The sequence below is a fragment of the Heteronotia binoei genome, chromosome 8 (genome assembly GCF_032191835.1).
Source record: "Heteronotia binoei isolate CCM8104 ecotype False Entrance Well chromosome 8, APGP_CSIRO_Hbin_v1, whole genome shotgun sequence".
In the NCBI taxonomy this organism is placed as follows: Eukaryota; Metazoa; Chordata; class Lepidosauria; order Squamata; family Gekkonidae; genus Heteronotia; species Heteronotia binoei.
The window spans coordinates 85,517,509-85,544,268 of record NC_083230.1 but is presented as its reverse complement, the minus strand read 5'-3'; the positions used below and the strand labels follow the sequence as shown (position 1 = coordinate 85,544,268).

General features: G+C 47.1%; 1 protein-coding gene across 1 annotated transcript; it reads right to left on the bottom strand.

Moving 5' to 3' along the window:
- Positions 1 to 327: 327 nt before the first annotated feature.
- SSTR3 (somatostatin receptor 3) lies at positions 328 to 25,428 on the bottom strand. Its single transcript, XM_060245503.1, has 2 exons — positions 24,996 to 25,428; positions 328 to 1,943 (listed from the first exon to the last, which is right to left on the bottom strand). Exon 2 carries the CDS (start codon positions 1,898 to 1,900, stop codon positions 665 to 667), a length of 1,236 nt encoding a protein of 411 aa, XP_060101486.1. The 5' UTR covers positions 1,901 to 1,943; positions 24,996 to 25,428; the 3' UTR covers positions 328 to 664.
- Between the last annotated feature and the right edge of the window lie 1,332 nt (positions 25,429 to 26,760).

Here is a 26,760-nt window from a genome sequence, read left to right as displayed (position 1 = left end):
AAGGGCAACTGTGAACTTGTGTTCGTCCTTTTCCTTCCCTCTTCCCACAATTATCTACCCAGATAGTAAAGGTCACTGAATGTGTTTGAGTTGCAGCTTATTCTCACCGTGAGATTAAAATTCTATTAAGGCTTTTAAAAAAACTGAACTGGGTACGGTCACATTATTAACACATCTTTCTTCAGCTGTCAGTACAGGCTGGGCTGCTGCAGGATAAATGGATACAGAATGCAATATTTTGTCGAGGACAGCTTTCAGGAATGTGTATTTGTGGAGGGGGTGCTGAATGGTGATCCTTGGTTGGGAGACTAAATACATAAATCTCTATTTTCGTCTGTGCAATGTTGGAAGGTATGCTAAAAGCTATAGAGTAACGAAGGAAGTTTCATTTGCATGATGTTAGCTGAACAGGAACCCTTCTCCTAAACCCTATCCCAGAAGCCTTTGCTCTAACCAGCAATCATGGCTGCAGAATGGTCACTGGAAATGAGTGTATTAGGCCTTGCTTCTGTATTTGGAAGCCACAGTTTATTTTTCTTCATGCCTTTCCGGCTTCTTTGCCATCTTTGAGGAAAGCCTTGAATCAGGAATGACTCCACTGTTGACTGCTCCTCGTGAGTCAAACTTAGAGAAGTTCTGAGAAAGAGAAGCCTCTTTCTAGTCACTACAAGTAGCTGGTGTTTACAAAGCTGGGTTTCTCACAACTAACAGGATCCTCAGGAAGTTGTTTTTGCTCGCTGCCTCCTGTCCCACTGCTTGGGACACATTCCAGCCTGCCATTGCCATTCTGGGTGATCTTGCTGACCTCAGTCACTCCTGCTTCCATTTCTTCTCCCTCTTCCTCCTCCTCTTCCTCTTCATCCATTTTATCTGGTGTGGTGGCTGCAGCTGCAACTTCTTGGCTCTGCACTCGACGGGAGGGTCTCAGGAGGGCCCTGCGGAAGCCCTGCTTGAAGCGGTAGGAGAGGAAACCGTAGATGATGGGATTGGCACAGCTGTTTGCATAGGGCAGCACCACAACCAGGAAGTAGATGCCGAAAAGCGATGGTTCCTCAGGCAGAGACCATATGACATTGACGATGTTGAGCACATAGAACGGCAGCCAGCATAATACAAAGACAGCCACCACAGCAACCACCATGCGTGTGACTCTTCGTTCAGAGCGCTTGCGCTTGGCTGTCAGTGCTCGTACTTTTCTGCCTGAGGATCGAACCTTGACAACAATGAGTAAGTAACAGAGACAGATTACCAGCAGTGGCCCAAAGAAGCCAAGTGCAGCTGTGTAGACAATGAAGCCAGTTTTCCATACAGAAGCCGGCTCTGGCCACTGGATGTGGCATGTGCTCATGCCTAAAGGAACATCTGAGAACACCACCACTGGCAGCACTACTACAGAAGAGAGCACCCACACTGTGGCACTAACCACCTTGGCCACGCGTGCTGTCCTCCATTTTGATGACTTCCCAGGATGCACCACTGCCAAGTAACGGTCAACACTCATCACAGTCAGGCAGAAAATACTAGTGAACTGGTTTATGGCATCCACAGCCATGACTAGCCGGCACATGAATGAACCAAAAGGCCAATAGGACAATGCATTTTGGGCAGCCAGGAAGGGTAAACCAAGCATGAAGAGTTCATCTGCCAATGCCAAGTTGAGGATGTAGACATTAGTCACCGATTCACTCACTGAATGACACAAAACCACATAGATAACCAAGGAATTTCCAGCTAGCCCTACCACACAGACTATGAGGTAAATCAGAGGGATGAGGACACCACTGACATCCATGCCAAGACTGGCAGCTAAAGACAGGTTCCCAGAAATGAAGATGGTGCTGGTGGCTGTTGAATTCTCCTCCCAAGAAGCCAGTGTGGTTGAGAAGTTGAAACTGTCCATGGCAGAATAGTGGGGCAATTATCCCACTGGATTGGTTGGGTGTCTATAGTTGGGAAAAACATAAAAAGAGACATTAATATTTCATCATTCACAGCTGAAGGTATAACCAGAGAAAAAATGAGGTGGAGACATGAGTGGAGATATCAGACTTCAGGTCCACCTGTCAATTTCACTAGAGACTTTCTTTGACACAACAGTGGTCAGTGAAGGTTGAAGGCCCCAATCAGCAAGCTGTCAAATCTCATTGCTGCAGATTATGTTCATTCACACCCTTGTTATTGCCTGCCTCTGAAAATTTGGGGGACCAGATGGCATCCCCTGAAAACCTGGATTTTAGCCCAAAGGCTGCCTGTCTATTTCTTCAGGCTTGGCATAGCTGTGAGTTGGAAACTGCAACTAAACCTTTCGAGAAGCTAGAAGGAAAACAGGAAATGGAAACAGAAGCCAGAAAGACTGGTAAGGTGGTACACACTGGTTGGTCAATCTATGTTCTTTGCTGTTTCACAAGGGTAAAGGTAGTCATGAGTAATCCGATTGGACCATTAGCCTGTGCTAAGGAAAATGGGGGTAAATCTGATGAACTGTAACACCCTCACTGGTCTTAGTACTGCATATAAAATGGTGCTGCAGGAACACTAGATTTATTTATTTGGTTAATTTATATGCAGGGCTCTTTTTGTAGCAGGAACTCCTTTGCATATTAGGCCACACACCCCTGATGTAGCCAAGCCTCCCGGAGCTTACAGTAGGCCCTGCACTAAGAGCCCTGTAAGATCTTGGATGATTGGCTACATCAGGGCAGCATGGCCTAATGTGCACTAAGAGCCCTGTAAGATCTTGGATGATTGGCTACATCAGGGCGGCATGGCCTAATGTGCAAAGGAGTTCCTGCTACAAAAAAAGCCCTGTTATATGCCACCTCGCCACTGACCTACTTACAGGTTTGCCAACCTCCAGGTGCAGTATAGAGATCTCTGGAAAATACAATTGATCTCCAGACTACAGAGATTAGTTCCCCCAAAGAAAACAGCTGCTTTAGAGGGTAGACGCTTTGGCATTATACCCCACAGAGGTCCCTCCACTGCCCAAACCCCACCCTCCTCAGGCTTCACCTCACAAATCTCCAGCAATTTTCCAGTTTGGAGTTGGTAACCATCCCTGCTTAAAGCAGCTCTAAGTAAAAACAATGCCATAAAAAACAACAGCATAAATTACCAACAAGCCATTAAAACCAAAAGAGGGGCACAGAAACAACCATTGTGCAGCCTAAAAAAATGATAAGACATTTCCCACTCTGGAAGCAGACCATAAAACAGCTAAAAAAGAGATATATCTCAAGGGGGGAGGGCATGCTAAAAGTGAGGGCCACACCTGAAAAAGCCCTGTCTCTAGCTGCCACTTACTGCATCTCTGCAACTGCAAACACAGAGAACATGGCTTAGGAAGCAGATCTTAACTGGCAAGCTGGACAGTACAGGAGAAGCAATCCTTCAGGTATCCTGGCTTCAAGCTGTTTAAAGGTAAGAACTAGCATTTTTTTAAAAAAGTATATTAACAACCAGCACTTTGAACAGTGGCTGGAAACTGATGAACAACCAGTGCAGATCTTTGGCACAGAGTGATATGAATCCTGTATCCAGTCCTCAACAATAGAATCCAATTCAAATTTATCATTAGCCCATTTTACCCCATTCATCGGTATCCATGATACTTAATCAAAACCAAGTTTTGGGAATATATTCCTCCCAAATGCCTTCAGCAGGAGAGCTTAGGGCAGTGCCTCTAAACCCATTCAGCTGAACATGGATTGGTTGTTACTGTATTCTCACTGAACGCATTGTTGCTAGGTCATTTACCCTGTAGCCTTTAGCTAGTTACTATGACACCCCAGACCCAAGCTGGATTAATCATTATGCTCATTATGCCATAGATGTAGAGCCCCTTCTAATCTTAGGTTTTTATTATGGTTTAATTCTCTAAAACATGTTAATATGTAGAAAGGGATTATTATCCTGCTCTCTTTAGTTGGCATTATAAGCATGTTAGATTCAGAATATGATAGCTATTGCTGTATCAAGTAATAGGGAAGCAGCCATCACATTACAGTTGAGGGAAACTTTTGCAGTCATCATTGACAAAATTGAAGGAATGTTTACAGGACTGGATTAACAGGAAAAGAGAAAAGTAGCTCTCTCTCTCCATTTGACCACTGGACCACTTTTGCATGAGTTAATGGACTGATTGCCAGATCAGGCCTTTGCATCAAAGTGGCACTCATAGACTCCGAGCAAGCCTTGAAAATACAGCAGCCTTTCAGCTGGGGCATAGCTGTCAGCCAGGGGACAGAGATGTAACATCCATCCTCTTGCCGTTTTCCTGGGTTTGGGTAAGAAGGCATGAAATTCAACACAGACAGTGTGGAATTTTGCTCATAGATGCTGCATCCAACCTTCTGTCCACAAATACCTTGGAGATTTTTAGTGCCATCTTTTAAAGCAAGTCTTTGGAGAGAAGAGCCTCATAGCTCCATGATCGTCTTCCTCAAAGTCAAACCAGCTTCAAAAGAGATTGTACGTCATTCTCAGTCTAGAACCAAACTCCTGGTATGGTTCAGAGCAGCTAATCTTTAATATTAAAGGGCAACAAAATCTTCTGCCTTCAGCCAAGGCTGGTCCTGCCACTAAGCAAACTAGGGGGTCCTGAAATGGGTGCACCTACGTGACTCAATAACGTCACACCACCATCCAGCCTGGTCGCCTCTCCAAGTTCCCCCTGCGTTGGCCACTTAGAGTCTCTGAGAGGTGTGGGCAGTGGAGCTTTCTCCTTGCTTTTGCACACCTGGAGTAAAAAAGCAGGGGAAGGATCTTTGCCCCGGCCTGTGCCTCTCAGAGATCCTGAGAGGTGTGTGCAGTGGGTGCAAAAGCAGACAAAGGATCTTCCCCCCCCCCCCCCACGGACCTCTCAGAGACCTCCAAGAGGTACGGGTGATGGGACAACCTCTTCTCAGGGGTCACTGTGGTCTAATTGTTCCTTTTTAGCCTATGGGCCCATAGGATAGAATCGAGGGATCAGGCCACCGCTGCAGCGTGACCCCAGAGAATGGGTTTAAAGTTTAAAACTCCTTCTGTAGTGTTGCACTGCAGTGGCAGCCCAACCCCTCCATTCTATCCTATGGGCCCACTGGATAGAATGGAGGGATTGGGCCGCTGCTGTGGTGGGGGGGTGTGGGGGCACCGGAAGTTAGTCTTGCCTAGGATGTCAAATAGTCTAGGGTCAGCCCTGCCTTCAGCAACGTTGGCAAAAAGGATCTTGACAATTATTGAAACAGGCAGATAGATACCTAGGTGCTCCTCAGTCAAAGTTTCTACTGTTTCTTTATGGATTTGATGAATTTGTTCAGTTGGAACTGTTTGTTGTTGTTGAAGGTCTTTCACATATATAATAATTTGCAATTGCGATTTTGTTGTACACTGATTTTGTTCACTTTGTTTCATTCAATAATTGCTTATTTGCATTATTATATGGAAGATGTTAATATTTTTAAAGAGTGGCCTTTTTATTTAAAGACATAATTTCATGATATAATCTATAAAACTCAGAAATAATTATTTAGATTTCAGTTAATTGTAATTAGCCATCAACACAGCGTTTTTTGTATAATTTGTCTATACTACAAACTGTGATTGCATGGTTTATTTTTTACCACCTGGAAGTTGGCAACCCTATGATAAAGTAATAATTTCAAAGGTATAGCTTTGTAAATCTGTTGCAGCAAAGTGAAACAGAAATAAAGGAGCCCTTTAACTAACAAAGTTTATTCCAGCATACATTTTCATGAATCAGAACTCACTTTTTCAGATCTGAAGATTTATGCTGGAATAATTTTGGTTAGTCTTTAAAGTGCCACTTAATTTCTCTTCTGATGTAGCCCTTCCCTTCTACCACAAAACTAGGATCCCATTTCTAGCAATAAATGTTTTGTTATGCAAGTTTGCTTGCTTTGTTTGTTTTTTAATCGGTTTATACCATTGCCATCCCCACACAGTATCATTTTTGCTGGCATTTCTACCTTTAATATTTAGTTTTTAAAGATCATATAATTAGATTACCAGGATGGAGTTGCTATAGGTGTTAGAACTGAATTGTTTTTGGGAAACAATGTGGGAAGAAACTGAATCATGGGAAATTGAACTGAAACTCAGGAAATAGTTTCCTAGTACAAGAAACCCTTCATTATCCAAACCTTTGCTATTCAAAACCCCTTATTACTTGAATCCACAACGTGATTTTCAAATAGTGCTATGGCACTATATACCAGTATTAGGAGCACTTCTGTTTTTTTTTTTCTTCTTCTTCCAGTTGTCTGATTATATTTCCCAAGTCATTTAAATGAATGATTGCAACACAGCAAAACCACTAATCTTCTGATGAAATTCCATCATTGGGGTCTCCTGATACTAGATTAAGCAAAGCCCAGAACTCATTGTCTTGTTCTGGTAAAGGAAAGGGATGGCTAATTAGCTTCTTCTAATTCCTTTTGTTATGAATATTTGACAGTTTTATCCACAACAAGAGTGTGTAATTGCTTATTTTCAGGGCATGGCTGGTACCAGAGAGTGCAAGGTGACACAGTTGTTGTGGTCCTTCCAGGGAAGTCAGAGGTAAAACCTTCCGGCAAAGGAATCATGGTTTTTGTTACCCCTTTACTACATTTGCTATTGTCCCCATTTTGGGGGGGGGGGAAAGAACCTAATTTAGGGGTGCATTTAAAAAAAATAGATTTGGACTGTGTTTCATTTTAAAAACATGAGTTGGATTTCTTAATATTGGATGTAAAACTAACTCTACCAACAACCGTATATTCTATATACAATGAAATATACAATGAAAATTGCTATTGTCCCCATTTTTTGGGGAAAAAAGAACCTAAGTTAGGGGTGCATTAAAAAAAATAGATTTGGGCTGTGTTTTATTTTAAAAACATGAGTTGGATTTCTTACTATTGGATGTAAAACTAACTCTACCAACAACTGTATATTCTATATACAATGAAAATTCTTAAGCAGCTGACCCCGGCAAGCATAATTTAGCTTGAGGCCTGAGTTTTTCCAGTCTTTCCTGGGATCCTTAAATGGCAGATGGTGGTGGAGGGAAAATCTGGTTTCTTTTTCTTACAGGAGCTGCAGATGAAAGAAGAGGCCACAGTGGTCAGAATTTATTTCTCTTCTTCCTGACCATACTATAGGTAGACAGTACAATCCTGGAGAATTTAAGGTTGGCAGTCCTCAGGTGGGAGCAGGGGATCTCCCAATTTCACAGGCTCCTGCCCGCTGCCAGCCCTGTGAGGTAGGTGGGGCTGAGAGAGCTCTCCCAGAACTGCTCTTGAGAGGAACAGCTGTGACAGAGTTATGACTGACCTAAGATCATGCCAGTAGTTACATGTGGAGTGGAGAATCAAACCTGGCTCTCCCCGTTTAGAGTCCGTGCACTTAACCTCTACACCAAACTGTCTCTTGGGAAGTGGAGGGAATTCATCAGGGATGTGATGCTAGAGCCCACCCTCTGAAGCTATTTTCTCTAGTGGAACAGATCTCTATCATCTGGATATCAAACTTTGTTGGTCTTAAAGGTGCTATTGGACTCTAACTTTGTCACATTGCTTCAGACCAACCCACCTGGATCTATCTGGATATCAGTCAGTTGTAATTCCAGGAGAACTCCATGTCCCCCTGGAAGCTGGCAATCCAAGTGTCAATGCCTTATTATATTGCCCCTTCAGAACTGTATTTCCCAGCAGCAGCCACAGAGCCACTTGGAAACTTAATCCATGCCATCAATTTCCAAAACAAACACATATCCAGGAACAAGATAGGATAGGAACAAGATAGAACTGCCCCTTGAAATTTCATCTGGTGTTGCATTTTTGTCCAAAACAAACAAAGCTGTGTTACAGCAGATTGTTAGGAGTACAGGAACTGTGTCTAGGGCTGGCCCTAGACTGTCTGGCACCCTAAGCAAGGCTAATTCTGCCCACCTCCCGCACTGAAAACATCAACCTCCTAAACATTTCTGAGTGCTGGTGTCAGAAAAGCTGTGCAAACCCCAAGCTTGCCTAATAAAGCTTCAGGATGCTTTTTGACCCAGACAAATGTTTCACTGTGAGCAGATTTAAACTCCTACTCTGAGCCATCTAACCCCCTGCTTTCTGTTCCCCACTGATTTTGCAAGGAAACACCTGCTTTCTGATCTCTGCAAAAAGCAGGAAGGAGCAGAGAGCAGGGGGTTAAATGGCTCTGAGCTTTCTGCCCCCCTGCACTTTTCATGGGGAGAACCCCTACTTTCTGCTCCCCACTGCTTTTCACAGGGAAACTCTTGATTTATGCTCCCCACAAAAAGCAGCCGGGAGCAGAAAGCAGGAGGTTAAATGGGTCACACAAACAGCTACAAACTGGCTCAGTTTGTGAACCAACCTCCCTTTTCATGGTTTGATTTGTGGTTCGGCCACAAACTATGAACCAAACTGCACAAATGTGGTTCATGCCTATTCCTACATTATTATTTGTGCCAAGGTAAACTATCCCTGACAAGTGGAAAGAAGTCAATACCCTCATTTTCCAGTAATATGGCTTACTGTCAAATATGGGACTGTGAGAAGAGATGAACACCTGGAGGCCATTTGGATGACCATTATGATTGCTATATACAAAACTTTTTTAAAAAGCAGGAATGCACAGGGACGCAGTTCTGGCTGGCTTGGCACCGGGGGTGTGGCCTAATATACACATGAGTTTCTGCTGGGCTTTTTCTATCAAAAAAGCCCTGGCTATACACTGACGAAGTTGCAGGACTTGAGCACTGAAACAGTGGATTCTGTCTCTGCACTAAGGCTTGGGATTGCAATGAGACCTGTCACTGGCCACTTCTAAATGGTTCTTTGCCCTGGTTTGGGTCCTACTCAAAAGTTGGGTCATCCCCCCCCCCCCCGCACTTCTCAGATATGTGGTGATTCTTTGCATTACCAAGTCTTTCCCCATCTTTTCCAAACCTGCTTTACTGTGATGTTTTGGAAAAAACTGATGCAAAACCAGGCTGTCCCCCATGTGGTTGAGATATCTGGAACTTCCCAGTCCCAACCACATCAAGGGTGAGGTCAGACGTTCAGAAAATCCCGCTACGGGCATGAGTGGAGTCCTGAAGCATGTTGGATTTTAAGTGGTTGTCCAAACGTCAGCATCTGCGAATGGTGGTTAGCTCGTTCGAGTCCCGTGTTGAGACGACTGGGGCGCAGACTAATTTGATACTGCTTTAAATCCGGAACAAAATTCTTCTGAGCGGAATTTTTCTGTTTGAACGCTCCATTGTTGGCGACTCGTCGGAAGCGCACCACCGCTTCCCTCCCAAAGCCCCCTGCAAGTGATATGACTGCACCAGTGAATGAGCGAGCGAATGTTGGCTCGATAAATCGTTTACCCGCCCTTATGTCCAGAAACAAAACTCACTTTTGAAACTAGATGTGAACTGATTTGAATTCTTGGGGTTTTTTCTGCACGCTGTCACGAGCTGGGGCCAGGCCAGGCGAAGTCCAGGGGCAGTCCAAGGTCTGTAACCGGTGAGCAAGAGTGTCCAAGGTGCCAAAGCCAAATCGTTGTCCAGGTATCGTAGGTCAGAGGTTCAGAAGCCGTAGTCAGGGGGTCCAGAAGTCAAGCCAAGGTCAGGAGGTCCAAAGTCAAAAGCCGAAGTGGATGCTAGGACGTCAGGTAGATGACTAGTTGCTTCCACAAAGCCTCCTCCCAAAGCCTACAGCTATATAGCCCTCTGCTGGCTGTTGCCCATTTGGGCTAATTGCTGGCTCAGAGAGGCAGCCAGGATCCTGTTGCAACTCAAGCATCCTTGCTCTTAGAAGGGCCAGAATCCTCTCAAAACTCAGGGCTCAGGGAGCGTCTTGCTTGTGAGCGTGCCGCCCTCCTCCGATCCCTGAGGTCCTGACGGAGGCGGTCACGCACACGCGCCACCCGAGAGGGCGAGGCAGGGGGGCTGGGATCTTCTCCAGCAGGAGGCAGGGGCACTGGTGCAGGTGGCAGGGGCACAGTTTCTGCTGCAGGCTCAACTTCCTCTACAGGGTCCCCAGCACCCATGACACTATCCCCCCCCCCCAGGGCCCCCCTCCGTCGAGGGGCCTGGGAGGTCGGGGTGGTCGTTGTGGAACCGGTGCACCAAGTCTGGGGCATGAAGATTGTCCACGGGCTCCCAAGACCGGTCTTCTGGGCCGTATCCCTCCCAGTCCACAAGGTACTGGAGGCCTCCACGATGGTACCGGGAGTCCAGGATCTGGCGCACCTCGTATTCTTCTTCATCATCCACCAACACTGGTGGTGGTGGCGGTGGAGAAGGAGGCCGAGCTGGGTCAGGGCGTGCAGCTGGAACAAGGAGGGAGCGATGGAACACGGGGTGAATGCGGAGGTGGGGTGGCAACTGGAGCCTGAAGGCGACGGGGTTTATTTGTTCTAAGACAGGGTAGGGTCCAATGAACCGCGCATCCAGCTTGTGAGACCGACCAGGCCGGCGCAGGTAGCGAGTTGAGAGCCACACCTGATCCCCCGGCTGGATTGGGGGGCCTTCCTGCCTCTTCCGGTCCGCAGCTAGTTTATAGGCTTCCTTGGCCCGCTGTAGCTGCTCTCGGAGCAAGTCTTGGCTGGCGCGGAGTTCTTGCAGGTAGGCCTCAACGGCGGGGACATTCGTGGGTGGCAGGATCGCCGGGAAGAACCGAGGGTGGTACCCGTAGGTTGCAGCAAACGGGGTCATTTGGGTGGAGGAATGGACCGCGTTGTTGTATGCAAATTCCGCTAGAGGCAACAGAGTGGTCCAGTCGTCCTGCTGGTAGCAGGTGTAACAGCGGAGATATTGCTCTAGCGTGGCATTGGTGCGCTCTGTCTGACCATCTGTCTGTGGGTGGTAAGCTGAGGACAGGTGCACTCGAGTCCCCAGGCTGGAATGGAGGGCTTGCCAGAACCGAGAGGAGAACTGGGGCCCCCGGTCTGAGATCAGGTGGGCTGGGAGTCCGTGCAGACGAAAGATGTGTTGCAGGTAGAGCTGGGCTGTCTCCTGAGCTGTGGGAAGTTTCGGGCACGGAATGAAGTGGGCCATCTTGGTAAATAGGTCGACGACCACCAAGATGCACGTCTGACCCTTGGATCGTGGAAGTTCCGTGATGAAGTCCATCGAGATGGTATCCCAGGGTCCTGAGGGTGTGGGCAAGGGCTGTAACAACCCCGAGGGTTTGGCTGGGACGTCTTTGGCCCGTCGGCAGACGTCACAGGAGCTGACATAACGGGCAACATCAGAGCGAACTCGTGGCCACCAGAATTCCCGTGTCAGCAAGTGGGTGGTCTTATGTTGTCCAAAGTGCCCAGCGGGTAACGCGTCGTGGGTCATGCGTAGTACTTCTGCCCGCAAGGGCCCGGGCGGCACATAGAGGCATTCGTGGTGTAGCAAGAGGCCGCCTCGAGTCGTGAACTCGCCTGTTGAGCCATCTTGGAGTGCCTGGAGGTGTTGCTGGACCCAGGGATCATTGGCCTGGCTAGCACGAATGTCCTCCACGAGTGCTGGTGAAGTGGAGGTGGCTGCAAACACTGAGGGTGGCAGGATGGGAGCAGCAGGCACGGTCTCAGTCGAAGCAGGAGCGTATTCCGGTTTCCGCGAGAGCGCATCGGCTTTCCGGTTCTGGATATGGGGGATGTAGGTGATCTTGAAGTCAAAGCGGGAGAAGAATAGGGACCACCGGATCTGGCGCTGGTTGAGACGGCAGGTGGTCTGGAGATGCTCCAAGTTCCGGTGGTCGGTGAGCACTTCGACAGGGTGGCGAGCCCCTTCAAGGTAATGTCTCCAAACCTCAAAAGCCACCTTGATCGCGAGCAACTCCCTCTCCCAGATGGTGTAGTTCCTCTCTGCCGCAGTGAGCTGGCGTGAGTAATAGGCGCAGGGCTGGAGTGGCTGGGACGGCTCCTCGCGCTGGGACAGCACTGCTCCCAGGGCCACGTTGGAGGCATCAGCTTCCACCGTAAAGGGAAGCTGGGGGTCGGGGTATCTCAGGAGTGGCCCGGTGGCGAAGCGGGTCTTCAGGGTGGAGAAAGCGTTATCGGCCTCTGGGGACCAGTGGAAAGGTTCTTTGGGGCGGAGTAGTTGAGTCAGGGGTGTTGTCAGAGATGCATAGGCTGGGATGAATTGCCGATAGTAGTTGGCAAAACCAAGGAACCGCTGCAGGTCTTTGCGATTCTGAGGGGCCTGCCAGGTCAGGACCGCTTCCACCTTTTTCGGGTCCATGAGGATTCCCTGTGGTGACACAATGTGACCAAGGAACTCGACGGAGCGCAGGTCAAAGTCGCACTTCTCCAGCTTGGCGTAGAGGCCATGGGCTCGTAGGCGCTGTAGGACCTGGCGGACGTGCTCGGCATGCTGGGCAGGATTGCGGGAGTAAATTAGAATGTCATCCAGGTATATGATCGCGAAGCGGTCGAGCAGGTCCCGGAATACATCATTCATGAACCTCTGGAAGACAGCGGGGGCGTTGGTCAATCCGAAGGGCATCACCAGGTGCTCGTACTGCCCGTATCGGGTCCCAAACGCGGTCTTCCATTCGTCTCCGGGCCGTATGCGCACCAAATTGTACGCTCCGCAGAGGTCCAGCTTGGTGTAGATTTGGGCCCCCTTTAAACGATCCAAGAGTTCAGGGATCAGTGGTAGAGGGTACCGGTCGCGGATGGTGATCTTGTTCAGGGCCCGGTAGTCATTGCACAGCCGGAGCTCCCCGCTTTTCTTCTTCACGAAGAGGACTGGAGCAGACAGGGGAGAAGTTGAGGGTCGGATGAATCCGCGCTTCAGGTTCTTGTCCAGGTAGTCTCGCAAAGCTGCCAACTCAGGCTCCGACATTGGGTACAGACGCCCCACCGGGAGTGGTGCCCCAGGTACCAAATCAATGGCACAGTCATAGGGTCGGTGAGGGGGAAGCTGATCTGCTCCTGTCTCTTCAAAGACATCGGCAAAATCTGCATACTTCTGAGGGAGCTGAGGACCACCACTCGGGATGCCGGCTGCTAGAGTGGTGGGAGGAGTCAGATGGGGGCATGGGTCTCGGAAGCGTAGTTCTTGCTGAGCCCAGTCCACGATGGGGTTGTGCAGCTTCAGCCAGGAAAGGCCTAGAATCAGCGGGAAGCGAGGCATGCGGGCGACATCAAACTGCAGCTGTTCTTGGTGCTGCTGGACGTGGAAGGTGATGGGACAGGTCTCCTGGGTGACGGGGCCAGAACGGAGGAGGCGCCCGTCAATAGCCTCCACCAGCGTCGGAATCTCTTTTGGCTGCACTGGGATCTGGTGCTGCTTTACAAAGGTGGCATCTACGAAACAGTGGGCCGCTCCCGAGTCCAGCATGGCATACACGAACAGCCAGCGTCCATCGGGCAGATGGAGTTTGACTGGTAGCAGGAACGGGCCCGGGGTATCAGCCTGTTGTTCGGAGGACCCAGCTAGTCGCCCCAGGCTGGAGGGTCCACTTACGCCTGGGGCTGGCCTTTTGGCGGCGGTGGCAATGTAGGTCTGGGTATTCGATGTTTAGCAGGGCAGCCAGAGGCATAGTGGCCTGCCGTGCCGCAGTAGAGGCACAGGTTCTGCGTGCGGCGTCTGGCCTTTTCTTCTGGAGTCAGGCGGGGTCAAGCAGCTCCAAGCTGCATAGGCTCACCCTCGTCTCTGGTACTAGCTGGGGATGGGAGAGGAGCCAAGTGGCATGGCGCAGGGAGCTGGCGCCCTCGGGTCTTGGCTTGGCGGCGACTTTCCAGGTGGCCATCGATGCAGAGGCAGAGGGTGATAAGTTCCTGGAGCGTGGGGGGCCGCTCCACCCTGGCCAGTTCGTCCAGGACTTCCTCTGCCAACCCCTCGGTAAACTGGTCCATCTGAGCAGCCTCATTCCATGCCAAGTCTTGGGCCAGGAGCTTGAATTCGGTGGCATACTGAGCCACCGAGGACTGGCCTTGTTTCAGGGCCCTGATTTTCCGGTTGGCTGTGGCTGCTTGGACTGGGTTGGAGAAGGCAGCAGACAGGTGGGCCTCAAACCCCTGGTAATCAGTCAGTAGGGGAGAGGACCCAACCAGTAGGGGTGTGGCCCACTTGGCCGCCTGCCCCTTTAACAGACTAATGATAAAACACACCTTCGTCTTGTCATTGGGGAAGTCCCGTGCTCTTAGTTCAAAGTACAGCTGACACTGTGCCAGGAACGCAGGAAATTCTTCCACAGCACCCCCAAATCTGTCAGGTGGGGGAACTGGGCACTTGGCTGGAGTACTGGCTGCAGGCTGTTGCTGCAAGTGCACTACTGCCTGTGTCAGCTGCTGTACCTGGGCTTGGAGGGCAGCCAGTAGTCCTGCGGTTCCACTTGCTTCAGCATCCATCCTGTGGAATGGGTGTTTGTGTGGGTGGAAGCAATCTGTCACGAGCTGGGGCCAGGCCAGGCGAAGTCCAGGGGCAGTCCAAGGTCTGTAACCGGTGAGCAAGAGTGTCCAAGGTGCCAAAGCCAAATCGTTGTCCAGGTATCGTAGGTCAGAGGTTCAGAAGCCGTAGTCAGGGGGTCCAGAAGTCAAGCCAAGGTCAGGAGGTCCAAAGTCAAAAGCCAAAGTGGATGCTAGGACGTCAGGTAGATGACTAGTTGCTTCCACAAAGCCTCCTCCCAAAGCCTACAGCTATATAGCCCTCTGCTGGCTGTTGCCCATTTGGGCTAATTGCTGGCTCAGAGAGGCAGCCAGGATCCTGTTGCAACTCAAGCATCCTTGCTCTTAGAAGGGCCAGAATCCTCTCAAAACTCAGGGCTCAGGGAGCGTCTTGCTTGTGAGCGTGCCGCCCTCCTCCGATCCCTGAGGTCCTGACGGAGACGGTCACGCACACGCGCCACCCGAGAGGGCGAGGCAGGGGGGCTGGGATCTTCTCCAGCAGGAGGCAGGGGCACTGGTGCAGGTGGCAGGGGCACAGTTTCTGCTGCAGGCTCAACTTCCTCTACAGGGTCCCCAGCACCCATGACACACGCGTGCTGGAAAAGTAGTGCCAATGGACTAGCAAAACTGTTAGTGATCCGACCCATTTAAAAGCGACGCGCATCCCCGCCCTCGAGAACGAGGTTATGGTGGGTGTGCAAGGTCTCTCGTGGAGAAGGGAGGAGACGCTGGATCTCCTCAATAATGCAGATAGCGGGCATCACTGCGCCTGCGCTAATGCAGATTGATGTCTCATGAAACGAGGTCCGGTGGAGCACTCTGATCGACCAGCGCGAGACCCACATGGGATAGAACGGGAGCCTGCCTGTTGTCTGATCGGAAAATTGGTTGTGCGGATTATAATAGAGGCGCGTTGCAGATGGATTTAATGGTGAGTGTGACCGCACCCCAACACCATTTTCTGTGCCCCAATCTACTCTACAACAGCCATTTCCCTGCCCACCCCAGATGGCTTTTTAAAAAAGGAATTGACATATCATTGCAATATTACAACAATCCATCTAACATATTCTCTGAATTCACAGCTTTCATTTTTTTTAAAGCCTCTAACCCCTGTCACTGCAATGGAAGCATGGAATTAAGAAAACATGGCAGATATACTCTTATAATGTTATAGCAATATGCCAATTGCCAAATTTTCTTTCCTTAAAAAAGCCCTCCAGTTGCAGCGGGAATGGCTACTTCAAGGGATGGATAAAGGAAAATGCAGGAGAACTTTGCCATGCGGAAGCAGCTTCAGCAGCAGTGAGGAAACCAACACACCTGTTCCTGAGTGGAAAACAGCATTCTGGAGCTCTCATATCAAGTGCTGCTGCGTCCATACAGCAGCCTTTGGAAGTTACTCAGCGTTCCTTGTTGATTCACAGTGTTGATTCACTCATTTGCATTACCTTTAGCAGGCTGTGTTGAGATGTCTGTTCTTTCATGTGCTTTTTAAAGGAAATCCTGTGACTGGAGAGACCAAGTTATTGCGGAGAAGTTTGTCTGTCTCTGTTTACTAAGGGATTTATACCCCGATTTGCTCTCCTTTGGAGACCCCAAAGCACCATACAACAACAAACTTGTGGGGTAGGTTAGGCTGGCAGAAAAAGAGAGTGATTGGGCCAAGTTCGCCCTATCCAAGACAGAGGGGGGGGGGATCTGAGCGTGAGTCTCTCCTTGCCCAACACTCTACCCATGTTAGAGTGGCTTTCTAGCTATATGGGAGAATGATTACTGATTTCTCTCGGAGTTATAGCCTATGAGACATTCCACACACTAGACTAGAGAATTGCTTACATGTAACAATCCAACAGGGATTGAACCAACGTGTATTTCTCATCATGAAGACCTAGTGGGGGGCTGAATGTAGATAATTCAATGATCCTGCGGTCCTGGTAATGGTCACCCTGTTGCCTGTGCAATTTATTTGGTTTTGAACTCTAGTGCTAGTAATGGAAAGTGCTGTGAAGTCACAGCCAACTTACGGCAACCCAGTAGGGTTTTCAAGTCAAGAGATGTTCAGAGGGGGCTTGCCATTGCTTGCCTCTGCTTAGCAATCCTGGACTTCCTTGGTAGTATCCCATCCAAATAGTAACCAGGCCCAATCCTGCTTAGCTTCTGATATCTGACAAAATCAGCCTCACCTGGGCTATCCAGGTCAGGGCATCCCAAATCCCCTGATATTTTTTCTAATGAGTGGAATAAAAAGAGAGCTGGGGGGAAATGCAGACCTCATCTCTGGAACCAAAGGAATGAAGGATAATAATCTCGATGGCAGGATTTTCACATGCTGGCCTTGTTGCCTGGCAGGAGGCTAGAGCAGAAAGTTTACTATTCTCTTGCTGAGTGCAAAACAACTCTCCCCCCCAACATGCAAGTTGGAGGTCGCTTTCTCTTTAAAATACATTCCTGATAGTAAGAGCAGTTCAAGAAAGGCATGAGTAAGGATGCCATTGAAATTCAGAGATAACTAGTGAGAACTTTAGTCCAATTCAATTTGTTTTATTACCATCCATGACCAAATACACAGTACAATGCAGACCAACAACACCCCCCCCCCAAAAAAAATTGTAAAAATCTAGAGGGACCTAAAAAGGTACAACATATGATATAAAAATACAGATAAAAAATTAAAAGATTATACTGCTCCAGTAAAATATTAACTAAAATACACTGATTAACATTTGTTTCAGTTTCAATAGCATTTATGGTAGTATACAGAGAACTCAGGGATTAAGGTAAAGTAAAATACAAGTTTGGGTATATTCAAAAATAATTTAAAAACAGACAGTTTTAAGACCCCTTCGTTACATAATCCTCACAAATTCTCCTAGCTGCCAAGAATTTGGCACAATTAGATGTAAATTGGGGGTTAGAATCTGATAACAGCATATTTCTGATTTTATAATCAGAGAACCCCAGGCATCCCTCAAACAAAGAATATGTACCTGGTGCGTATGCCTAGGTAAAGGCCACACCCAAGCAACACATGGTCAATCGTTTCCACTTTATCTGCACCCACAAGGGCAGACTCGCTCAGCCATAGGAACCTTTTTAAAGTGGCCCTCGATGACTGCTGAAGGAAAGATATTGCAACGGGCCATGGAAAAGGCCCTTCTGTGGGATGGTATTGTTAGATTTGAGAGATAGGAGGCTGGAGCTAGCACATATCTCCTTTGGTGGGGAGCTAAATAATCTGAGACCTTGGCAATATCCTTCTGTCTCTCAATGTCTTGTAATCTCTGTTTGACTATGTCCCTGGCTTGGTCCAGGGCCATTATCTGGAGAGATTCAGGTGAAAAGCCAAGCATAGACAATTTCTGATGAATGGCTCTAACCCAAGAGGAACAATATCTATCCTTTAAAATTAGTGATGTGATATTCGTGGGGCAATGGCTGAGACTGAGCCAAGTGGTGATTGAAAGTAGGCTCACCCTAGCCTCTATCCTTAGCAAGCCGGTTTCCAAGCGTAGTACTGCATTGGAAACACAGGTTGGAAAATGGCTCTCAAGAATTTGGACTGAATTTTCTCAAGAGGGTCAAAGCTTGATAAGGTTGGACCCGACATGGTTCCATAAGTGAGTTGAGGTATTGTTTTGGCCAAGTACAGTTTTAATGCAACAGGTATAAAATGCCCCCCTTTAGTAAGAAAAAATCTAATAATGGCCTGGGTCGATTTATGACCAGAATTGGCAGCATATTCGTGATGAGCCTTCTTTGACCCTGAGGACTGAATCATGACCCCCAGATATTTGTAAATTGCTACCTGTTGTAAACTATGGCCATTTATACTCCATCTCCTTAGCCTGGGTTTTGGGCCGAACGCCATTACTTTCGTTTTCTGATAATTAATCTCTAGAAGGTTATGGTCACAATAACAACCAAATTGTACTAATGCCCTTCTAAAACCTACTGGAGTTCTAGACAACAAGATTGTATCATCTGCATAGAGTAGGGCTACCATTTGCCTATCGGCCAAGGAGGGGGAATGAGTATCGACTAGATGGAGGTTGCTGATCATATCGTTAATAAAGATGGCAAAAAGGGAAGGGGCCAGGACGCATCCTTGCTTGACTCCTTTCTGTGATGGGATAGGGTCAGTAAGGAGACCTTGCTTATTACATCTGACCCTGATAGACGTGTTGGTATATAATGCCTGGATCAGGAATAAAAGTCTCCTGTCAATTGAGGTGGCACTTAACTTCTCCCATAATTTCCCTCTGGGAATGGAGTCAAAAACAGTTTTTAGGTCAATAAAGGCTGCATAAAGAGAGACCATTCTACTGGTTGCATGTTTGTCAATCAAATGGGATAGGATCAAAATATGTCCCAACGTAGATCGTCATTCCCTAAACCCAGCCTGCTCATTTACCAAATACATTTGCTGAATCAGCCAGCACTGCAATTTCTCTAAGAGATGACTAGCGTATAATTTGCCCAAAATACTCAGGAGGCTAATTGGTCTATAATTGGCTGGATCATACTTCTGCCCGGACTTGAAAAAAGGAATGATGATAGCCTCTCTCCAGGCGTCAGGAATATTCCCTGTTGAATCAATATACGTGAACAATGGGGCCAAGAGAGAGGCCCACCAGTCAATATTATCTTTCAATAGATCTGGGGGTATGAAATCCGGGCCTGGAGCTTTTCCTCTTTTGAGTTTGCTGATCAGAGATCTGACTTCTTCAACCATCACCAGAGGCCAAGGTGGCAGGTCTGAAGGGGCCTCATGAATCAGGGGAACTGCAGAATGGTGGGGATCAGAATACAGCTCTTGAAAAAATGATTCCCAATTCTTGGGGGTAACAAAAGAGTCAATGGGGGAGATATCTTTGTAGGAGTGACTCGAGATCAATTTCCAAAACCCTGTTGAGATCTTCTTGGATGACTGTATAATGCTATTCCACAGCACTTTCATGGCCTCATGCTTCTTTGTGGCAATCAGTTCTTTATAAAATGTAGAACGTGGGAGATGATGTTGTATACACAAAGTATCAAGGCCCACGGAATTCTTATATGCATGATACGCTATTTTTAGATCTCTTCTTGCTTGCTTGCATTCTTTATCGAACCAGGACTTAGAGACGTTTTTGAATCTACAATGTTGAACAGAAGCATCTTGGACCAATAATGATTTTATGAGTTGGAGGAGATGATCGAAGGGGATCAAAGGGTTCAAGCCATGGGGAGTATCCAAAATTAGTTTTCTTTTGGAGCAAGCATCCTCCTTCTCAAAGACTCTCCTCACCGTTTGTGCCAACTGGTCAGACCACTTGGCACGACATCTCATTTGTTGAGCTGGAACCAGATGTGGGCCCATCGTAATACTGTGAAAAGTCACAGGAGCTAAAGGAGCTAGAGTAAGTAATAATGGGAGGTGATCACTTTCTAATTCGAGTAGAACTTGTAGATGAAGAACCTTCGAAAGTAATCTTGGGCTGGCAAGGAAATAATCGATGGTGCTGCATCTAGTACTGCCTAGAAAAGTGATTTCCCCAGGATAATCACCTACTATGGAGCCATTCAGTATGGAGAGGTCAAACCTTCTAGCCATCCTTGCTAAGCAAGCCCCTACAAAGTTTACCCTTGGGTCTTTTGAAAGACGTTGGAGGAGAGTGGAATGGCGACTTGCCTCATTGATGAAGGTAGGAAATCCAAACTTTCCAATAAGGATCTCATCATGAGGGCCTAGTCGAGCGTTAAAGCCCCCTCCCATTAGAAACATATCAGCTGTGGTATCATTCAGAAGATCCTCTAAATGGGATTCAAAATCATTCCAGATTGCTAGAGTGTCTGATTGTCTTTGATGAGGAGGTAGGTAGACATTGATTAGTAAAATAGTCTCTGTGTTAAAATGGAGAACTGCCAATGTCCATGGGTTTACATTATTTAGTTGTATGCATTTACCCTTAATTGTTGAGGAAATTAGAATAACCAATCCCCCTTTGAGCCTTCCAGTGCCTTCACCATGGATAGCCTTATTAGTGAAACCATAGTAGCCATCCAATAGAAGCTCCCCAGCTGTCCAGGTCTCTTGGAGAAGTAAAATATCATATGTCTTAAAAAGTGGGGAATTATCTAGGCTTCTTAGGCGGGCCCAGCCAGCTATGCAGGAGATTACTTTAAGATGGTTTGGCTTCCCTGTTTTATGCTGGATTGGCCATCATCCTTTTGAAGCTTCAGCCAGGGAAACAGGGTCAGTGATTCCTTCAGCACCAGTAGTTTCATCTAAGATCGTGTACAAAATTGGTTTATCTGGAGGGATAATCAGATTGATATTATTGCCCCTTTTCTTAATTGTTATAATTGGTTCCAATGGAATGCTACTTGATGGCGAGGGCACTAGAGAACTGTCTGAGGCAGGGGGGGGGGGGTTCCATTAGGTTCTTATTTTCTGCCAGGGGCTGTCTTAAGCCCTTCAGGGTGGATACCAAGTGCTCTATATGACAAAGTATACAGTCTTGTTCTTGAGATAGTAGTGTCATAAAGGAGGTGAGAAGCCTTGCCTCTATCGCATCCTCTGCACCTGGGGGATCCACAGTCTCCACGGGGATCTGACTCCTTGAATTTAAAGTTTCTGGGATCTTGGGGACAGAGATATCAATGGGGGGCTCCTGTCCTGACACCCTCAATGGCTGTTGTAAGTTTGAGGGAATAGGCAGGTCTACGATCATCAGCGGATCCCGAGGACTGATAAGTGAATTGTGGGTCCCTGGTGCCCTTGCATTTAAGACTTGAATGGTTTTTTCTAATTTTATTGTAGCAAATTCAGGAGCTAGCTCCTGGATAGAGGTGGTTTTGAAATGTCTCTGTACCCGAATGCCCAGAGCAGTTAATTTGGTAGATTGGGCAAACAGACGAGATGGTATTGTCTTAGAACGGAAATACAAAATAAAACGTTCAAACCTGATTGGCTGCTTAGTCTCTCAATCCGAATAAGATCAATACCTTTATGGTGGAGCTTAAAAATATCAGCCAGATGGCCTATTGCTCTGTTTCTCTGACTCCAATCAATGTGTCTCCCTCTTCATGGGAACACATTAACAACTACAGCATAAGGATTAAAGACTAGTGTAGAGGAGGCTTTTACATTAGCCTTCTGGTAACCATCATGATTGTCAGGCTGGGATCGCACACTTGGGTTCCCTTTAATGGTTGGTGGGCTGCTAGCCTTATTGACAGACATGGTGTTATTCAGTTCATGAAGCAGGGTCAACATCCTCTCTTGGGCTTGGAATATTTTGTTTAAGGATTCAGCAACTTAAACTGTTTGTTGAGCTAGCAGCTCCAGCTCCAACCCCTCCCATGGTCTGGTAGCTTGTCTATCTTTAGGAGATAAGAATCCAGGCATACCTTGCTCAGTCTCTGGGGTGATTTGATGGGTGGGGGATTCACCCTACTCAGCAACAGCCTCCAAACACTCAAACCTGTTTTGCAAAGGTATTGCAAAAAAGAAATGATTCAATTTGGATTGTTTGAGTGACGGTTGGAAGACCTCATCTTCAAAAGGATATGTCCTTTTCAATCCCATTGTTAGCAAACAGCAACAGCACAAACCACAAAAAACTATGTTGGAGCAGAAAACTTAAAATACAATCCAGAGGTAGAAGGAATATGCTTGGAATAGTGCAGGTGGAGATAATAATGACTCTAAAACTTCAAACAGTCTTTTCTCAAAGGAGGAGCTAAATAATCTCTCAAAATTCACAACTTGGAGAGGTTCCTCTGCCCAAGAATAACCTTCCAAATCCAGACTTGAAGGAAAGACATAAAATCCTATGGCCGGAATTTCTTAAACATCCACTCCCGGCAGTAAATGGGCGGCTGGTAATTGTCTCCTCGTTAGTGAAACAAGATAAGATAGAACTTGTCCACCCTTGCCAAGAAGGAAGAACAAAGGAAGAACAAAGTTGAAGCAGCAGTAGATGAATTTAAAATATCAGTAGAAAGTTTTAAAACTTTGAAAGCTTAGCTTTTTAATCAGAGACGAAGTCGCCGCCGTCCTTAAGCTGGGCGTGCCGGAACCGGACATCGAACTTTAGTCATGGGTTCTTGTTCTGACCTTTCAGATTTGGAGACTGATTCATAAAGGGAACTTCGGGGCTCCCAGATAAGGCACGGAAAGTGCAACTAGGGGAAGGGTCTGCTGTGGGAAACAGGACCGACGACTAAATCAGTGTTGTCCAACCTTTTTGGTGTGCTGACCCACAAGTCCAAATTTACTTGGCATAATGACCCATTTAAAAATGGCTGAGGATGTAGGGTTTTTTAGTTTTATTGATTCAGGCAAATGACAATTCCCCTGGAGGAAATGGCAGCTTCGTAGAGTAAACTTAATGATATTGCTGCACCCTGGATTCCCTGCAGAACTCCCTCTCTAAACTCTACCATCTCCAGGTGCACATGCACCTCCCACCCACAAATCTCCAGGAATTTCCCATGCCAGAGTTGGCGAACCTAGTTGGGACCCACAGTTTGGGAAACACTGGGCCAAATCAAGGGGGTGGAAGAAGAGTAATGCAAGTGGAAAGACCTGGAGATCTTTCCCCTCACTCCACTGAGATACCCAACTCTTGGCATTTCACTGGCCTTTAATCTCTCTGTCGCTTTTGGTCTATGCAAATATCAGTGTGGGCTTTGCACGTTTAGCAGCAACATTTATTCTCAAAGTTTTGGGAAACACCACACCATGGCAGGAAGGAACTAGCCATTGGTTGGTGGGTGGGTTGGTTGGTTGGTGGGCTTTACATTCAATTTTGTGTGTGTGTGTGTGTGACTTTTTAAGTCAAGCCCTGGACAAGTGTTCCAGCAGTGGACTTCAGACAAAGACAGCCCATAGTCACTAAAAACATGTATTAAAATCTCCCCTCAGTCAAAATGTTATGATGCTGTTAAATTTAGCAAAATGTGGATGGCAAAGGTGAGATATGGCATGCTCTTGCCACTGGTGATGTTACAGGCTTCCTCCATTACTGCTCTGTGATACGCACATCCATATTCCAGGGAGCACTTCTAATTGCAATGTATTGATTTAACTGAGGAAGGATTGCATTTTCCCAGGGACAAAACATTGTTGTTTGAGTGCTAGGGGGAATATATATATATATATAATATCCCTGCAAGAGTAATACAGAAATACAGCCTTGAGGGAAAACATTTGGATGCCATGTGGATAATTAGCAACAATTGCATTTCTCACATGCAGATAAATAAAATTAGTCTGTGGGAAAAGTCTGAAACAAAACAGAGCAGGTGTGCTTGATGGGTGCTTCCAGGAGGGCTAGCGCAGGCACACCCTCGCTCTGTAGGCTCCTTGGGGCATGAATTATGCATGTGCAGCATCTTGCCCAGTGTAACCTCACTGTCTGATGATGGCTATAAGTACTCAAGATATAGCCACACTTTGGAACCTCCAGTTATTAGACTCCATTTTGTACAGCAGTTCAGAATAAGTCAAGAGCCTTTTTGGAAATTAAACCTGGCTCTAACCATTTTACCAGCACAGCTAGGGGCAAGAGAGGAAAAGACAGAATCCCGGCAGTAAGAATGCCATATGCTGTCAGCCAGTACAGATATGCATACATTTATTTAGACTGCAAAATTCACAAAGATCTCCACTGTCCCAGTAATCACTCAGTATTAAATTGAAAACCAGCATTGGATTAAAAAAACCCCAAAACCCTCCGGTCAGAATCCAAGAACTCCAGATATTTCAGTAAGACTCATATGGACAGTAGTGAAGGATTATCATCTAATCATTAATTTTTTTCTCTCCTATGGGAGGCCAAAGTGCCTTGCACTATTGTTCTCCCCTCCACCATTTTATCCTTTCAACAACAACCCTGTAAGGTTAAACTGAAACTGCGCATTTGGCCCAAGGTCACCCAATGAACTTCATGGCAGGGTGGGGATCTGAATTTGGGTCTCCCAGATGCTAATTTGATGATCTAACCACTACACCACTCTAATTACCTGAAGTTCATCTCCCAAATGAGCATGTTATCTCTTCTGCAGTTCCCATAGTTCCTTGTGCCAGTATAAACAGGCATCATTCTCTTTTGTTAGTTGCAACAATGCTAGGAAACTGCATTTCCAGACCACTGTGCTGCCATGCTACAAACCAAGGTTACTGACTCTGCCCTAAGTAGCTTACAATCCATAACTGCAACCAGCAAATCAGCTATTCCACAACAACCCTACTGAAGACAGTGGAACTTTTCCAAAGGAAAGAGTTGCAGATTGCACCCCAGTGTCTGCCATGGAAAACAACAGGTGGGTGTAACAAACAGATCTAAAGAACACAAACCAATGGCAAGGCACTTCAGGTTCTCCAAAAGAGACTCCAGTCTCATTCAGGCCATTCCATCTGGTTACTTGTCTCCCCTCCCTATCTTAATTCAAGATTTATTCCCCCCCCCCCATACCTGTTTTTAAAAAACCTACAGATCTCTTGGAGGCTAGAAGGGATCCTGCAAAGGAGATACAGCAAAGAGCTTTATAGGATGCCAAAGTAAACTTTTGCATGCAGTAGAATGTGTGGGAGCACCCAAGAAGAGGAGGCGTGTTTGCCCAATACTTACCTATCCAAGGAACAGATATTTTCCTTCACTCTCTGGGAAAATGTTTCATATTCTTATTTCTTCCTCTTTAAAAACAGAAACATGTCCTTGGGCAGCTTGAATCCAGAGTCTTTGGCAGGGCTCTGAAATGCCTTCTTGCCCATTTTTTTCCTCTGAGATCCTGGAGTCCCTCTCCTCCTCCAGCTGCTCCAGAGGTGGCCTCCCTCCTCAGACCCCCTGTGCCCACACATCTGGCTGCTGCTGGCCCTCTCCCACCTGCTCTCCTGCTGCAGGTAAGAAAGCTGCCTGCCTGTCTTGCTGAGTGGAGCCCGGACTGCCCCCTCTAGCTCTCCTGCTGCTGAAGTGAGGGGCTCGTCTCACAGGGTTAGGTGGATTAAGCTGTATGTCAGTGACTCCTGGGAATGGTCCCACCGCCAGCCAATCCAAGACTTGGAGGGGAACAGGGGGGGAGGAGATGTGGGGAGAGCCTGAGAGAGAGGGAGGGAAGGAGGGAGAGAGAGAGAGAGGAAAAGAGAGAATGAGCAATTCACAGAGAGGGAAAGGGGGGGAAAGGAATGAGGGGGAGTGACATAGTGCTTCTGATGGAGAGAAAGCGAGAGAGAGAGAGAGAGAGAGAGAGAGAGAGAGAGAGGAAGGAAGGAAAGAGGGAGGGAGGGAGGGAGAAAATGAGGGGGAGGAAGAGGGAGAAAAGGGGGAAATGAGGGGGTGTTGAAGCGCAGTGGTGACAGATGGTGAGCAGGAAAGGGAAAAGGGAAGAGATGGATGCAGAGGAAAAGGGAAGGGAGCAATGTGCAGAGTGCAGACTAGTGTGCTGTAGGAAGTAAAGAAAGGTGTCGAGGTGTGTGTGTGTGTGTGTGTGTGTGTAGAGGTGGACTTCCCCCACACATGCTGGATCCCAAACCTCTGAATCTGGCTCCTTTGAAGTTGTTTTCAGACTTTGCATTCTGAACAGGTGGAGAGATGCTTCTCTGCTTCCTCATTTCTGCCTCCGTAAACCGCAGTTCAGCATTCTTTAATTCACAAAATTTGACTTGGCCTTTGTTAATTGGATGTTGCATAACTGGTTTATGTATTTCTGTGCCTCGGGGCTGTGTTTTCCCAAGAGATGTCTAAATGCAAATGCTTTGCATTGTTGGCATTAGGAAGAGGAATAAATAGGATGGTTCAAATGAAGGGACTCTGGATTTTTAATAAGCCCCTGCATTGGTCTTGTTGGAGCAGACCAAGTTCTGTCTGGTCTAGCATTCTGTTTAGAAGTCTCTCCCAAGTCAGCTCCATGGGATACATGTAAACAGAATGTACTTATTACTAGGGTCAGTTTTTCAAGTGCATGTAGCCCACAGCCTGTTGTCTGAATCATGCCCGGGGCTGGTCTTAACCCCTTCTCTTCCTGTGACAAACTTGCCTGTTGGATCCACACCATTGTTGGCACAAGTACTGATCACAGTTAACTGTAAGATGACAGAATCTCGCCCAAGTTGTCACTGCCATCTAGCTAAGCCCTGCTATCATGCACCTCCAAGACATTTACTGTCTAGGCAGGTCTTTGAGTCACTAATCCATATTGGTTCAGTGAGGGACCCAGCCTTCTAGGAAGAAGCCTATCAGACTGAATTGTATGTCTGAATCTCAGGAGCCTCCATTACCATAAGGTTGATGCAGGAAGCTTTGCTTCTCTAAAGTTTATAACCCAAAATCTTTTTGGTCTGTAAAATGCTGCTGGATTTTAATCTAGCTGTTCTCGTGCAGTCCAACATGGCTAACC